The 17,895-nt window shown below is 34.4% G+C and overlaps 2 protein-coding genes across 2 annotated transcripts; one reads left to right on the forward strand and one right to left on the reverse strand.

Annotated features, from left to right (window-relative positions):
- Positions 1-338: 338 nt before the first annotated feature.
- LOC134716396 (uncharacterized) lies at positions 339-2,031 on the reverse strand. Its single transcript, XM_063579380.1, has 2 exons — positions 1,865-2,031; positions 339-1,016 (listed from the first exon to the last, which is right to left on the reverse strand). Exon 2 carries the CDS (start codon positions 1,008-1,010, stop codon positions 453-455), a length of 558 nt encoding a protein of 185 aa, XP_063435450.1. The 5' UTR covers positions 1,011-1,016; positions 1,865-2,031; the 3' UTR covers positions 339-452.
- An 8,398-nt stretch (positions 2,032-10,429) lies between these two features.
- On the forward strand, positions 10,430-16,462 carry LOC134716398 (zinc finger protein 501-like). The gene is made up of 2 exons (XM_063579381.1): positions 10,430-10,503; positions 13,750-16,462. The coding sequence occupies exon 2, from the start codon at positions 14,242-14,244 to the stop codon at positions 15,691-15,693; it is 1,452 nt and encodes a 483-aa protein (XP_063435451.1). The 5' UTR covers positions 10,430-10,503; positions 13,750-14,241; the 3' UTR covers positions 15,694-16,462.
- Positions 16,463-17,895: the final 1,433 nt, after the last annotated feature.

The raw sequence follows: 17,895 nt of genomic DNA on the forward strand, positions 1-17,895 counted from the left end.
CGATATTATTGTCATGCCTCAGAATACCAATACAACTGATCACAACTTCAAAACAGATTTGATGAGATATATAGGTTGCTCATCCAAACGGGTTGTTTCATTGCCCGCTGAAATGCGTTTCTTTTTTAATCTAAACTATGACATGCTTAGTTTCGTTTAACTATTCTAATATAAAAAGGGAGATGAGGTATGATTGCCAATGAGACAACTGTCCACAAGAGACCAAGATGACACAGACATTAACAACTATAGTGCATGCCTTTTTTCTAAAGAACAATACTGGATTTATATGAAAATACGTATACACTGTACAATGTACATATTTGAAAACAGACATGTTTAATAAAATGTTTTTATTAACTCAACAATAATTGATAATTTCTGACACATTTGCGTGTTATTGCACTTTGCTGCAGACTTATTTACATGGTGTAAAAATTCAAAAAGTAAGTTCATATAATTCTGAAATACACTGTTCCTTTATTTGTTATTTGGTACGAAGATCCCGGATGATTGGGAACATACATAACATATCCTGATGTTTGTAGTGAATGTCTGTGATGATTCGGCTTGACATGGATTGAATGTCTATGGTATTGTGGATTGACAGGGATTGAATGGCTGTGTGGATTCACATGCATTGAATGTCTAACTGCATTTTGGTTTGTTTTATCACGTGTCCTTTCACTGGCGTCTGACAAAAATACCCGCCTTTTCACTTGTGCGTTGAATGAGACTCTCTTAGGGTTAATTTTAGAGTTATTTTTTCCTAGTTTACTGCCACAGTCAATACAAGAGTCTGAATCGTCACCAGAATTTTCAGAATTTGATATGTATGCACTTTGAGTTTCTATACAGATAGAGCATCTTGAATCGAAAGTGTCTACACTACTGCTATCCGAAGTACTTTCTTTACGAAGAATTCCATTAAGCCTTGAACTCTTTGACACTGTTGGCGAGGACGTACTTATCTCTGGCTTTGACGAAAACACATTCTTTAGGAAAGACATGACTACCTGAAATCAAAACAGATAATTCATAAACTATGGAGCGGATACATATAATATTCATACAATGTAGGAAAATATCAAATAGTATCCCTTGAAGAATAAGTGCAATATAAAAATGTACTGCGAAAGATTCACGCAATAGCGTTAACCTTATATATATATATATATGAAGATGTAGTATGAGTGCCAATGAGACAAATCACCATCCAAGTCACAATTTGTAAAAAGTAAACCATTATATGGCAAAGTACGGTCTTCAACACGGAGCCTTGGCTCACACCGAAATGCAAGCTATAAAGGGCCCAAATAAATACAGCTTACAACCATTTTAACAGAAAAACCAACGGTCTTATCAATATATATAAAACCACTGAACATCAGGATCCTGACTTAGGACAGGTTCAAACAAATGCAACGGGTTTAAAAAAAAACGTTTTAATAGGTACCAAACCTTCACTCTTACTTGAAACAATAGTGTTATATCACAACATAGAATGAAACACTAGTTACAATATAAATTGAAATGCCTGAACTGATTCAAAAGACACAAACAAGTGAACATACTCTGAATGAATACATTTGATCAATGACATAATGTAAATATTGTATATTATTACTTCATTATTCTTATTTTTCGACACTTTGCTTCATCTGGTATATTAATTCAATACTTTGTAATACCCAATTATTATCAAATGAATAATTGAAACAATAATAATGATTATTGTGTCATGAGACAAGGATTTGTATAGCAAGACATATTATACAAATCCTTGCATGAGATAAGAATATGTAAATACATGTAAATTCCTTAAGAAAGCCATATATAAAAAAATATATATATAATTTCTTACCTTTCTATATATTTGTTTTTTCCCGTACACAATATTTTCTCCGTTTTATCAAACTTTAGTCGTCAACCTCTCATGCTGGACACCTCGGATATGTTATGTCAAATGTTGTCAATGGTCCGATATTTTGTCAATGGTCAAAACATAGCTTTATTTATTAATCCCTATGATTACGTAACGTTACGATCGCAAACAAATCCAGCAATAATTAATTTCTACAGTTTGATTCAGACATTGTCTATTTAACAAAAGGCAACAATTGAATCGTTTACGCCATTTTTATGTAATTATACCCTTTAATTGAAAGTCTTTTGTACTTACACAAAGGCTTGTCGTGTTATATATTTTTATAAAAGATTAACCAAAGGCCAACAGACAAACATAAGAGATTTGGGCATTTAATCAAGTAGAAAACATATCCATAATATGTAATAAATGAAACATATCTCAATGTGACAAAAGTAGCAGTTTTATATTGTTTGGTGTGACCTTAGAGGGATAACTGTCACTTTACAATACAGCTAATTGGCGTAAAGAGGTTGCTAAATAACGTATGTGTACAATTTGTAGAAAGAGATTTAAATATAAGGAATCTATAGGCACTTTAATTTAAGTTTGTTTCATTTATATTACACAAAACTATTAGCAGTTTGTAGTTAAGTATTATAAGAATTGGCTGTTCCGTAAAAACGTCTTGTTTATTGAACTTCCTAAAGATTTCAATTCTATTTTCGAATCAGATCTTAATTAAAATTAAATAAATATCAACTTTAAATGAAACCCATTTAAAACGGAAAAAATATTTGAAATATTTCTCAAGATTATCCGAGCCTATAAAAACTTTAAAGTTTCAATTGTTAAATCAAATTCACTTTAAATAGTATAATTGTTAGCGAAAGATAATTTCAAATAATTCACAGGTATCTAATGGTTACAACAATTATCGTTGTCTTCAATTGCTTAAATCCATTTCATTTGATTTTATATAGATACTAAGTAGTTGTTCGCCCTGCACATCATATCCCGGTTCGATCTAGCTGCACGTCGTAAGATTAGTCAAAACCACAGGCTAGATAGTTGTCTTATGATTGGCCATTCAAACAACATCTCCTTATTAGCTTAAAGGACCAAGTAAACTTTTCTCATAACTTAGTGCCCGTCGTCGCCCGCGGCGTCGTTAACTTTTTCAAAAGTTTTGTCCTCCAAAAACACTGAGCCATATTTAGCCAAACTCGGTCACAATCATCATATTTCAAAAAAAATTCCGATAACCCTGCCTCCAAACCAAGATGGATTACTTGGCTTCAAAGAGAACATAAGTGGTAAATCACACGCTTTATAGGAATGATTTTCCGTAAATTGATATTTATGTTTTCAATCTCTGTTAGTTTTTTTTTTTTTAAAACGGGAGAAGATAGTTAGAAACTAAACATAGTAAATGATAATACAAGATCAAAACAGAGGTATCTGTCATGATTGATATTCTCGCCTACACGTTTGGAGAGTGTCCTTTGTTCAATATGAGCAAAGACCAAGGTGAGCGACACATACTCGTTAGAGCCTATATATCTACTTTTTATTTACCGTGCATTTTTGTCTAAGTGAAATATGAATTTCTTGTACAAATTTAACATTGCCGTTTACTCGAGGTGACAAAATTTATGAACACAGTTATATATATATATATATATATATACGCTGTTATCTTAATATCGTACGGAACAGACCAGCACCCATTTAAAATTGAAGTGGAAACGAGGATTTTTAAAGTGAGATAATATACATAATATGGAAGGCGGGAAGCATATTAATAGATATTCTGATAATCACAATTTATCGGGGATAATGATAGATTATCGGTCGACCATTATAGATGTACGGCGTAAAGTATACTAAAACGGTCGACCATCATAGATGGTCTAAATAATGTGACTCGCGCGCAGACAATGACACTGGCTATTCCCAGGTGAAAATCAGTTAAAGGGGAATTATTTGTCCAGTCCATGTTCACCGATTTAGCACGCCCGTTTTATTTATATTTAACATACTAAAACATAATATTAAAATCACATCAAGTCTAAAATAAAAAAAATAACAGCATGACCTTCGAAGACTGCCTACAGATCATACATACACATCAGAGGCCAAGGCCGTAACTACCCTTGAGGCAAGTGAGGCAATTGCCTCACTAAAATTTCGACACTGATTATTTTTTTATACAAATATATAAATATAATAGTCATTTGTTGTTCTGTCTCAACCTTAATTTCTATAACTTGTCATCATTCCTTTTAAACTACAATGTATTCTTTCTGGATATAACTCAGCATAGCAACGGGTGATGTTTCTCGATTACATTGACCAAGTAACGATAATCATCATGGATCTCTAGTTATAAATGGGCTATTGCAGAAAAAGGAAAAGCGACACTGAAGGTAAAGAAGGAATAATTCTAGTAGACTTTTTTTGTGAACAGAGTCTGAGTATTGCATATAACTTCATTAGAACAATCAAAAAACGATAAGTAGACTGACAAATCAAGTACTGGTCATCGGAAGGGGACAGTCATGTCTGCGTATTCATTTCTCCGTATCACCAACTTTTGACAAATCAAGAACTGGGCATCGCAAGGGGACAGTCCTGTCTGCGTATTCATTTCACGAACTTTAATCTTTCTCTTTACAGGCGGGTCACAGACAAATAAAATATAAATAATATGAAACATGCATGGATTAGTTTTATCCATGTTTTTTTAACCTTAAAAATTGAAAGAATATCCCATATTCCAATTTAATACTATTGAGGAATGGTAGAAACTTTAACACACGATTTCGTCTTTTCTTATTCGGGACTACGGAATTTCGCTTCTTTATATTCGGGGTTTCGGAATCGGACAACCCCTAACCACTTAATTTATAGATTCTGGAACTAAAATACCACCAACTATTTCCAGATATACTTGAAAATTACGGACCTACTTGTAAACGTCAAAAACTCCATTCCAATTTCCCCTGTACCCATATCAGATTTATTACTATATAGATCGATAGAATCATTATACTTGTATCTTATCTCATTCTATTCCTAGTTTGTCTATTCTTTGTCAGCATAAAAGCGAGTTTAATGTTTTGTAACTGCGATTGTATGATGGTGCTTACAGGAAATCGTAATTCCCTTTTGCAAACAATACTGTTACTACAGATGCTGCTACGGAATTGCTGATGGAGAAGGAATTGGAAGAAAACATTTGTCATTGTGTTGATGATAATGTGCTACCTTTAGAAACACAGACTGCCCTGAAATGACTGAAAACTTGGAAAAGAGCATACATGAGTGGAGAGATTGTGCGGTCTTGTCATGCTCCATGCAATAAGGATATCAGCAGACCAAATTATAATTCTGAAACAATATGACTGAACCGCCGTAGAAAAATTTGGCAAACTCTACTGAATCGATGTTTGTTCTATGTTCTGGCAGCAGACTCAAATCAGTGATATTTGGATGATTATCTTACATATAAATTTAAATAAAGTTGTTAAAACTTTGGTGTTAGTAAAAGTCTTAAAATGTGAAAAATTTATATAAAAAGAGTCAAAATTCAAAACATTAACAAACTCTCTAAAAATGCCTAGAATGCAGGATTTTGCACCATTCATTTCATACCCTCAAAAAAAAATTTTCGCCTCGCTTCGCTCGGCTCAATTATTTTGCCTCACTAAAATAAGATGCCTAGTTACGGCCTTGGAGGCAGACTTTAGGGAGGGGCCAGGGGGCCCGGGCCCCTCTTTTTGGGAAAAATTTGGTTGCTTATATAGGGAATCACTGAAGCGTGACTGAAGTTGGCCCCCACTTATGAAAATTTCTGGATCCGTCACTTGACATCATAAAACCCGATATATACATAGATATAATTTCAATCTAATTGAAATGTTGATCTCTGATTACGTTATACTGCATATGAGCAGTATATAACGTAAGATCAACATTTCAATTAGATTGATATAATTTAAAACATAAACCGCGAGAAAGCGAACATGTGCATTGGGATTTTTCTAGGTATGTTTGGTTTAATATTGTAGATCAAAACTATGTTTATCGTCGTTTTTACATATGTTGTCAACGTATTTTTGTTCCACCTAACAGAAGTTCAAATGGAAACTTTGTTATAAACATTGTCATAATACGTATCTATTCAGGCCTGTTGGAACAAATATTCTATACCATTTATTCCGTTAGGAACATATGCTGTAATATTTATTCTTGTGGAAATAATATTCCAGAATAATTTTTCCTATTGGAACTTGTATTATGAAGGAAATTCTATTCCGTGACAGTGCAAGAATTATATGAGTGGCCGTTCATGTCATTTGCGCGATTATATACGCGTATATAATTTTCAACGCGTATATATACGCGTATATTGTGGTTTTCAACGCGTATATTATCGTTTTATACGCGTATATTGTTAAAATACACACGTTTATACTTTATTCCAATTTATTTATCATATACGCGTTAATATACGCGTTATTTGCATAAATATACGCGTTAATATACGCGTTATTTGTGTTAATATACGCGTATGAAATCATTATATACGCGTTAATAAACATTCGTTTGTCTTATTGTTTATGATTTCATACGCGTATATTAACACAAATAACGCGTATATTAACGCGTATATTAACGCGTATATTTATGCAAATAACGCGTATATTAACGCGTATATGATAAGTAAATTGGAATAAAGTATAAACGTGTTTATTTTAACAATATACGCGTATAAAACGATAATATACGCGTTGAAAACCACAATATACGCGTTGAAAACCACAATATACGCGTTGAAAACCACAATATACGCGTATATATACGCGTTGAAAATTATATACGCGTATATAATCGCGCAAATGACATGAACGGCCACTCATAGAATTATTCAGGCTTGTGTGGATCGAATCATTAAACCTTTTCACGGTGACTTTCAATATTCTTCTTCTTCCTTTATAGTACAGGCCTATACCAGGGGAGTATTATCGTACTGTTTTATGTACATGTTCGATGTGAGAACAACAAATGTGCGGTAAGTGCGGATTATCTACAGTGAAAACGGTGATTTTTAAAATAACGATAAAAACATGGTTGTACATCTATCGAAGCTGGACCACTTGCACACCCCTTTTGAATGATTCAAGGGTTGTGCAGCTTACTATGTGTTGTGGCAGTCCATTCCAGATTCTGATGGTATCTGGGAAAAACGAGTGACGATAAACTTGAGTCCTGGCATAAGGAACGAGGAATCGTTCATTGTGTCCTCTTACTGTTGATATTACTGGCTGTACATTTGTTGTTGGTACTGCAATCAGTTCGTGTACTACTCTGTAGAACATGATGACCTTACACTGAGCTCTTCTTTCCTGTAGTGTCTTCCAGTTTAATGCTTGTAGCATTGATGTTACGCTACTCGTTCTTCTGTAGTCATTAAGAACAAATCGTGCGCATCGGCGTTGTATAGCTTCTAATTTGTTTATGTTGTCCTTAGTAGATGGATCCCAGATGGTGCTAGAGTATTCCATGAGTGGTCTTACAAGCGTTTGATAACATAATGCTTTTGTTTTACTAGGACAACTTTTGATGTTCCTTTGAAGAAAAGCTCGGGTGGAGTAAGCTTTCTTTGCGATGTTGTCAATGTGTTTGTTCCAACTCAATGTTTTGTGTATTGAGACGCCAAGATATTTCGCAGAGTCCACCTCTTCTAGGATGTGGCCGTGAATGTTATAATTTGCCTTGACTATTTTCCGCTTTGTTGTTACTCTGAGGAGTTGGCATTTTTGGGGGTGGAATTCCATCTGCCAATCTGCCTCCCATTGTTGAAGTCCATCCATGTCGTTTTGGAGTGTGTTCACATCCCTTTCGCTTCTTATCTGTCGGTAGAGGACGCAGTCGTCTGCAAAAAGTCTAACATTTGAAGATGACACATACTCTGGGAGGTCATTTATAAAGATAAGAAACATAAGCGGACCAAGCACACTACCTTGTAGAACTCCAGACTGCACTGGTGAGGTTTCTGACGATTCTCCTTCCAGAAGTACACATTGCTGTCTGTCAGCCAGAAAGTTTCTCAGCCATTTTAATGTTGTTCCTCTAATACCGTAATGGTCGATCTTGTACAGTAGTCGTTCATGTGGGACTTTGTCAAAGGCCTTTGAAAAGTCTAAGAGAATTAGATCTACTTGCTCTTTATTGTCGATGTTTTTGGCTAAGTCTTGGATCGTGAGAATGAGTTGGGATTCACACGACCGTTCTTTTCTAAAACCATGTTGAGCATCGGTCAGGATGGAGTGGTTTTCCAGGTGTTTGATGATATTGGTACAGATGATATGCTCCAATAGTTTACATAGTATTGCAGTTAGCGAGACTGGTCGGTAGTTTGATGCTTGACTACGGTCCCCTTTCTTAAATATTGGTACTACATTTGCATTTTCCAGTCAGATGGTAATGTGCCTTGGTCTACTGAGGCTTGGAAAAAGGTGGTTAGTATTGGCGATATTTCAGGAGCTATTGATTTCAATAATCTTGTAGAGATTTCATCTGGCCCTGATGCTTTATGTATGTTCAGATTTGATAGTAGTTTGTGTACTCCGTTTTCCCCAATGGTGATGTATTCCATGTGTGGGTACGGGTTTGTTTTCATTTTCTTTATGGTTGTCTTGTCTTCATTGCTGTTAAATACTGAAGAGAACTGATTGTTGAGTATATTGGCCTTCAGTTTGTTATCCGAATATGTGAGGCCATCTGTGTTTCTAAGTGGTGCAACTCCTCCATTTTCGCATCTTTTATTCTTGATGAAACTCCAGAACTTCTTAGGATTGGATTTCTGCTCTGGGCTTATGATGTCATGTATGTATGTAGAATATGCTTTCTTACATTCTTTTTGTGAGGTCTTTTTTTATATTTTTGTATCTCTTTATATCTTTAGTTGATTTTGTTGTTCGAGCTTTTTTAAAAGCTTTCTTTTTCCTTCGAGTGATACGCTTTATTGTACCGTTTATCCATGGTTGGTGGAATCTTGTTGAAGACATTTTCGATGGTACGTTTTTATCCATTATATTCTTGAGACCTGATTTTATGAATTCCCACATCTCTAATATTGAGCTCTGTGCGTTGTATAAGCCATGGAATATTTTGGATAGCTCCTGTGCCTCTGATTTCATCTTTTCTATGTCTGCTCTTTTCCAGATGTAAATTTTTCTTTGCGTTGGTTTTGGGTGCATTGCTATTGCGTTGCTATCAATAAAGACAATGTCATGGTCGCCTATTGCAGGAATAGGTTCACATCTATTTACTAAGGATGGTCTGTTAGTGAGGAAGATGTCAAGTGTTGCTGATCCTCTTGTGGGGAATGTTACCACTTGATCTAGGCAGCAGTTATTTACCATGTCCACAAACCTATTATTGATTTGTGAAGAGTATTGGTTGCCACATATTGAATTTGATTTCCAGTCAATATCAGGAAGGTTTAGATCTCCTCCTAGCCATAATATTGATGAATTATTTTCTTTAAATATTTCTTCTGCTGTATTACTCATTTTATCCATGTAGGTGATATCGCTGCTGGGTGGTCTATAGAGACATCCTACTATGATGGATTTACTGTCAGGTGTTGTTACTCTGATATATAAAGATTCTGTGTCACTTAAAAGTCTTTGTACGGGTAGTTCTTTGCTGATGATGATATCTTTTACAGCTATCAATACACCCCCGTATCCATCTGTACGATCTTTTCTATATACTGAGTATTGTGGTGGAAATATCTCAGAGCTTAATATGTCTGGTCTTAGCCATGTTTCAGTCCCTAATATTATTTCGGGATTGGAGGTGTCTATCATGTTCATTAATACTTCTTTTTTGTTCTTTATACTTTGAAAAGTCACAACAACGATTTTAGTGTTATTGCCTTTATTATTTTGCTTCTGTTTGTCCCTTTTCTTTTTTGCTTAGGTGATGATGAGTATGCCGGTGGTCCTGGGCTTGATATTGATGTCTCACCGCTGGATAAAGATTGAAACGAGTTGCAAGTTGAGTCGATGATGAAGGACTGAAATAATGACGACGAAAAATTCGGCATTCCACAATTTACACAGTGCCATGAAATGTTTGAATTGACATATTCTTCCTCTAAATAGCTGCATACATTCTTCTTCTCTAGAATTTAACTACGTAACCCATCACCCATCACCAGCTAAGGCATTAGGGGTTAAATTTATTGTAACATGGGGATTCAACGAGGTCGAATTATTCACTTGCAAGTGAGTAGTTCCTTAGCGATGTTCCTTGATCTTCCTTAGCTTAATATTTTGACAAAATTGAAAAAGAACCAAAAATCACAGTAATACTTAGAAATAATTAGGGTTCATTCCCCAACTGGCGATGTGTGGATCTTATTCTCCATATTTAAAATTACGTACTCCTAACGCATGCAGTTGAAAACTATATCGACTTATAAAAGCAGCTACGCGGATTATTGGTCACACTTGTACCGGTACGTGAATATTTTAACATGCGTCAATCTACTTCCGGAAACTTTTCAACAAAGCAATAAATTTCGATTACCCTGAAGAACGTAGTCACAAACGAACATGGTATAAAAACCTTACACAGAAAAGTCATACCCAAATAGCACACATAATATTTAGCCCAATTTGTCCTGAACTCTAGTTTTAAGAGAGACAAACGAACAATTTTCGATAAAAAGCTCTACTGAATTTCAGAATCAAAATCTATGTGTGCATTTAGGAGAGCGAAGGTAGCTGTGGAACTTTAGCTTTTAGGCACTTATGATATTTTTTCACACTATTTGCGAATATAAGAGCTATGGTTCTGCAGCAAGTTGGAGAGAAATTGTTGAACCATAGTTCTCCAGTTCTTAGTTTCTCATAATGGTCTGCAAATAGTAAAAAAAATAGCATAAGGACACAAGAGCTACATGCATGGTTCTTCAGGTACAACTTTACTAAGTTATAGTAGGCTAAAGAGCCTATCAAGCTCATGTTTTATACTGTTAAATGTTGACATGTACATTTATGCTGACTTTAATAAAAATTACTAACCAACTTGCAAATAACTTTTTTGTCACCAAGATTTTTAAAATTCTGATATAAGCATACATCTTCTTCTTCTTCCCTTTACGAGTCAAACTCTGTAGTAAAGTGTAATTGACTGGGGTGCATCTCAAACAGACAGGAAGCCACCTCTCTGGCCAAAAGTAAAAGTCCAGGAAATAATCTGGACAGTATTTACAATAAAATAGGATATTAATTACATCTATGTACACTGGTTATCCTGCTGTCTATTTCAGATGTGGCTTGGTCCAGGGGATGGTATTCACTCTAGCCCAGAAGTCCTCTAGGGATCCGGAATCCACTACAGATTCCGGAAGTTTATTCCATTCTCTAGTTGTTTTTGGGAAGAATGAGTGGTAGTATACATCCCTCTTCACTCTAGTTGTCTAAGTTTGTGGTTGCCCCTGGTCCTACTGTCTCCTGTCGTGTAGTATTTGGCTGGATCAATGGCAATCATCTGGTGTTGAGTCTTGTAACACAGCACCAGACTCTGTTTCCATCGTCTGTGTTGCAGTGATTCCCACTGAAGTTGGTCCAGTAACTTAGTTACACATCCAGGAGGGTTATCCTGGTAGCAACTATAAACAAAGCGAGCTGCTCATCTTTTTACCTGCTCTATGTCACGTATGGTGGTGATTTGGTGAGGATCCCATACTGGGGAGGCATATTCCAGGGTTGGCCTTACAAGCGTAGAGTAGGCTGTGGCTTTTGTTGCTGGAGTACACCTACATGTATCAAGATTTCTCCGTAAGAAACCAAGTGTCTTTGAGGATTTCCCTATGGTCTGGTTGATATGGTTTGTCTAGGTGAGGTCTTTGTTCATAGTGAGCCCCAGGTATTTCCCGCTGTCTGAGACATGGATGACTGTACATTTTTCTGGTGGAAACACATTTGCCACTCCTTTTATGTTTCCAGCGAGGTTAGGTCTTTTTGCAGCAAGTCTGCATCTGCTGTATTTCTAATGTAAGGGGCCCATCACAGTGCCCTGAGGTACTCCAGATACATTGTACCACGTCAAGAGGGTCCGACTTATGGTTTTCAAGGATCACAGACTGAGTTCTGTTAGACAGAAACTGTTCAATCCATTGGAGCTGGGCTCTTACCCCGTAATAATCCATTTTATGAAGAAGTCTGGCATGTGGTACCTTATCAAAGGCCTTGGCGAAGTCTAACAAGATGATGTCTGTCTGGTCGCTGTCCTCCATGTTCTTAGCTATTTCATGAATGGTTATTACCAGCTGAGACTCGCATGACCGTTTGGTTCTGAACCCATGTTGTTCATCGCAGAGTATGTTGTTTTGGTCAAAGTGGTCCATTATAGAACTGTGTACTATGTGCTCTAGCAGCTTACATGCGATGGATGTCAAGGAAACTTCTACATGCACTTCTATTGCATATTTTTTGCTATTAAACATAAAGGCTATGTAAATATCCTAAAACAACCATTCTGCATTTCTGAAAGAATTTATTGAAATATTAAAATTTTGAGTGGCAAAGTTCATATACATAAAAAAACAAAACACCACCCTTACAGACCAAAACATTACATTCCAATTCTAAATCATTACTTATCATGTATATGATGACAAATGTTCCAACTTTTCAAAACTGGCAACAAAATTTAGCAACTGACAATTTATTCCTGCTCCAACACTATATTGACTTTTATAATTTTATTTAATTGTAATATATACATGTACATGTAATATATGTTAAATTTTTACTTGTGTTGTTCTTAAGTCTTTATTTTGAAAGCAGTGATCTTGTTTGCCTTAAATTAATGGAGAATAAAGGCTTTCTTCTCTGGAGAAGAATCCCAATTTGAATAAAAATGGCTTAAAATTATTCCAAAAAAAAAGACAACTTTCCCAAATAATTCAGTCTCCGTAGTTATGGTGCATGAATACAACCTGAAAAACACTCCTTTAAACAATTTTCATGCATAAAATGACTATATGTGCAGAATTGAGGGTTTATTTATGTATCATCATGATCACTAATAAAAAGGAGTCTTATTTCAAATCAGGGTTCACCTATTGAAAGGGGGTCTGCAAATTGAAGTTTCAGTCAAATTCATGGTTTATTATAAATTTCCCAATTTGATAAAAATGACGCATATTTTCCCAATGAAAAAGGGTAGAGGTAGTTTTGAAAAAAGCCAACAATATCACTGGAAAGATTATCATACATTGTCAACATTTTTTATTGAAACTTGATTTCAAACATTTCCTGAAAAATTATAAAATTGAGAAAACAAAGAGAAGGAATATGTCAGAGCATGGAAAAGTAACCTGAGAGCCCTGTATGATCTATCAAGAAGGAATATGTCAGAGCATGGAAAAGTAACCTGAGAGCCCTGTATGATCTATCTAGAAGGAATATGTCAGAGCATGGAAAAGTAACATGAGAGTCCTGTAATATGATCTATCAATAAATGATATAACCAACAATTTGAGATGCAAATCTTTTGCATTATATGCCTCAAGCATCAAAATTATCAAGCTTTAAACATGTATGTGGCATTTATTAATTGTCACCAAAATATCTGAAACATTTATTAAAGATGATCATGATTTCGAAAACAGACTGAGACTTTAAAATTCATTATTGACAGCGAAAATGTTATCTTTTTAAGGCAGAAAGGCATAAACCAAATTCTCATTTAAAAGTAACAAGAATGTACATGTGTGTAAAAGTTTTTTAAGCCTCACTGAATTCAAAAAATTCTAACCAAATTTTATTAATAAGTTTTGGTTTTTTTTACAGATCATAAAGTGATAAAGATGTTGCAGTTATCTGACCATGAATGAGTCACATTACACCATGGAAGTAAACATCACACAATATTCATTACATTTACAAAGCTTGAGTGAAACTTTTCTGAAAAAGATAAACTTTCATGGTCATGATGGTAGAACCAAAAATATCAGTAATAGAATTAGAAAATGAATCAATAGAAATTTTTGATATGAAATCTGACTTCATGTAACTGAAACTGGATAAATTTCAAAAAACAAACAAAAAACTAAAAAGAAAGCTAGATAACAAATTGGATTTTGAACCTTCTCTGCAATCAGGTTTCACAGACAGACAGCTCATGAACCTTCTCATCAGACAATTACACTTGAAAATAAGTTGAATCCTGAATATTCTACATTGATTCATAAGTTTCCACCAAACAGAAGTGTATACAGATTCTGAATTTTAAGTCAGCAAAATTACTTATAAAGTAAATCAGACTTAGATTTATAAACAGTGATGGATTGCAACCTTGAAGTAAATTACATAGCTGAAATTTCAGTCAAGGAAATGGCAAACCATGAAATAAATAACATACATGTAGCTGAAAATTTAGTCAAGTCAAACCATGAAACATCTAATAGTAACATTGAAAAGAATGATGAATGTGTAGTATCAAATGAAATGGTAGAAAAACATTTACATGCAATGATGAACAAATCACAAGAGATTTACACAGGTGAAGGTCAGTTTACAAGTATAAATAGAATGGAATTACCCTTGCAGAAAGACCAATCCAGTATAGACATGACAGAAGATAGTGCAATTAACAAAACTGTGTTGCCATGCCAACAGAATGTAATCCTTGTCAAGATACCAACTCAATATTTGGACTATATTTGTCAATTCTGTAGTAAAGATTTCTCAAGTAAGAGCAGTCTGAAAGAACATTTGATAATACACAGTGGAGAACAGCCATTCTCGTGTGATATTTGTGACAAAAAGTTTAACAAGAAGGGGAATCTAATGAGACATTACAACACACATGGCGGGGAGAAGAAACACACCTGTGGTATATGTGGGAAAAGTTTTAATCATGCTTGTACATTAAAAGATCACATGAAACGCCATACTGGGGAGAAACCCCATGAATGTGAAATTTGTAAACGACAGTTTTCTGAGAAATGTAATCTGAAAAAACACATGGTGCTACATTCTGGTATAAAACCGTACTCCTGTGATTATTGTGATAAACCATTCTTTGATGCAGGAAATCTTGCCAAACATATTCTGATACACACTGGTCAGCGTCCCTATCAGTGTGATCTCTGTGGTAAGAAGTTTAGGTACGGAAACACATTAAAGAGACACCAGAGAATCCACACAGGAGAGGCGCCATTTCCCTGCCCTGTGTGTAACAAAGCTTTCTTTTCTAACGGAGAACTACACAACCATTCAGTTATACATACAGGTGTGAAACGGTTTAAGTGTGATGTGTGTAGTAAATGTTTTAGTCGTAATCATCACTTACACCAGCACATGAAAAAACACACGGGTGAGAAACCATATGCATGCGATGTGTGTGGTAGTAGATTTGTTCAGACTTCAGGTTTCCGGAAGCACATGCGGACATTTCATCCCTCAGTACCCACGGAATGGCAACATTTACCAGACTCAAATCGTACATCAGATGAATTTGTTCAACCTAATTCTAATGTGTCTAAGAAAGAAACTAAATATACTTGTGAAATATGTGGAGTCAAGTTTGTACATGGTGCAACTTACCAAAAACATTCCCTTATTTATCATGAGAAATCTATACCCAAAACATGGTCAAGAGCACCAAGATTAAAAAAGGTTAAAAGCAATGTTAAACATGTTAAAACTACAGCAGATGATGAATTAACAGAAAGTATTAAAGAATTGATTCAAAAGAATGAACAATTTCTGATAAAAACTGAACCCCCTTAAATGTACATTTGACATTTCAGAAAATAACTATATTTTCTATTAATTAACAAGCAATATTAATTCAACTAGTCAAATGAATGAAATAAAAATATCTTTTTGTAAGATTAAATTTTTTTCACTATCTAGAATATTTAACAATAGAAAGAGAAGGTGCTTATCCATTGTTAGCAGCCCTTATAGATTAGTATATTATATACTGTTACAAATGTAATAACAACATATATAAGATTGAGAATGGAATTGGGGAATGTGTCAAAGAGACAACAACTCAACCATGGAACAGACAACAGCAGAAGGTCACCAACAGGTCTTCAATGGAGCAAGAAATTCCAGCACCCAGAGGTGTTCTTCAGATGGACCCTAAACAAATATATTTACTAGTTCAGTGATAATGAATGCCATACTAAACTCCAAATTGTACACAAGAAATTAAAATTGAAAATAATACAATGCAGCGGGGTTAAACATGTTTATGAAATCTCAACCCTCCCCTATACCTCTAGCCAATGTAGAAAAGTAAACGCATAACATTACGCACATTAAAAGTCAGTTCAAGAGAAGTCAGAGTCTGATAAGATGAAACCAAAGAAAATAAACAAAACGACAATAATACATAAATAACAACAAACTACTAGCAGTTAACTGACATGCCAGCTCCAGACTTCAATTAAACTGATTGAAAGATTATGTCTTCATCATATGAATATCAGACACAATCCTTCTTGTTAGGGTTTTAGTATCATACCATCATGACATATATATATATATATATATATATATATATGAGAAGAAAATAACCCATGTCATGCCAACAACTGGTTTTTAAATTAGAGTGTTTAGTTCTGATATATATATATATATATAAAATTTAAATGAAATAAAATGGTGAAATTAAATAGAATCTAAATTTTGAACAAGCATTTTTCAGCTTTACATTTCTATAAAGTAGTACATGTACTCTGGTGTAAATTAAGGTGTAAAATTCCATACAAATTTATCAGTTTATCATAAGTTATATGTTCTTATGTTCTTTTAAATAACATATATATTAGTTCCATCAAAACTGACAATGGGTGTAAAGACATGAACAAGTTATGGTAGATTATTTAGCCTGATAATTAATGAAATCAATTTGTTTCAAATGCTTTATTTATTCTATCTTAGTTAGTTTGCATTTATTGTGGATGTAAAAATTATAATGATTATAAAAGTAGAAATTAAGTCAATGTTATGTGCAATTATGAATTAAATTATTTTGATTTTCTCTGTTTATATTAAAACCATGAAAACCTTACCTACATTGTAATTGAAGGCAATGAGTATATGTTAGTGTTTGTTTACAACATCTACACAATATACATTTATTCACAATCTACACAGTGTATATTTATACACATTCTACACAGTGCACATTTATACACAATCTACACAGTGCATATTTATACACAATCTACACAGTACATTTACACACAATCTACACATTGCACATTTATACACACTCTACGTACACAATGTACATTTATACACAGTCTTCACAATGTACATTTATACACAATCTACACAGTGTACATTTATACACAATCTACATGTACACTGTGTACATGTATTTGATCATGTGGATTTGACAGTAGTACAGTATAAAAATATGGAGATTGCCATTGTTGACGTACAACTTAAGTTTAATTGACATAGATACATGTGTAAGCAATTTTAGTTACGGAAATGAATTTAACAATGAGAAAAAAAAAATAATGACATGAAAAATATGAAACAATTCAAACAAGAAACCAACTACTTGTTCAAAACAATACAATTTATGAAATCAAAGAGAACAGAGTCCGATAGACATGAACCAATGATACCCACTGTTTTACAGGCTTCTGGCTTGGGAAAACCGCATACAGAGACTGGCAGGATTAAATAAATTGAGAATGGAAATGGGGAATGTATCAAAGAGACATGTTTGTGAGTGATCAAACATCCCCTAATATGGGACAGTCGTGGTACATCACAACATAAGATCAAACACTGAAAATCAGCTGCAAATGGTTTCAAAAACATCTTGCATAAAACAATAGACACAAATCACGGGTATAGGAGTACTGGCAGTTTCTGAAAGCTTGTTCAAATATAAAAAAAGAAGATGGGATATGATTGCCAATGCAACAACTCTCCACAAGCTAAGATACCAAATAAATGACT

This window comes from Mytilus trossulus, chromosome 4 (assembly GCF_036588685.1).
Source record: "Mytilus trossulus isolate FHL-02 chromosome 4, PNRI_Mtr1.1.1.hap1, whole genome shotgun sequence".
Lineage (NCBI taxonomy): Eukaryota > Metazoa > Mollusca > Bivalvia > Mytilida > Mytilidae > Mytilus > Mytilus trossulus.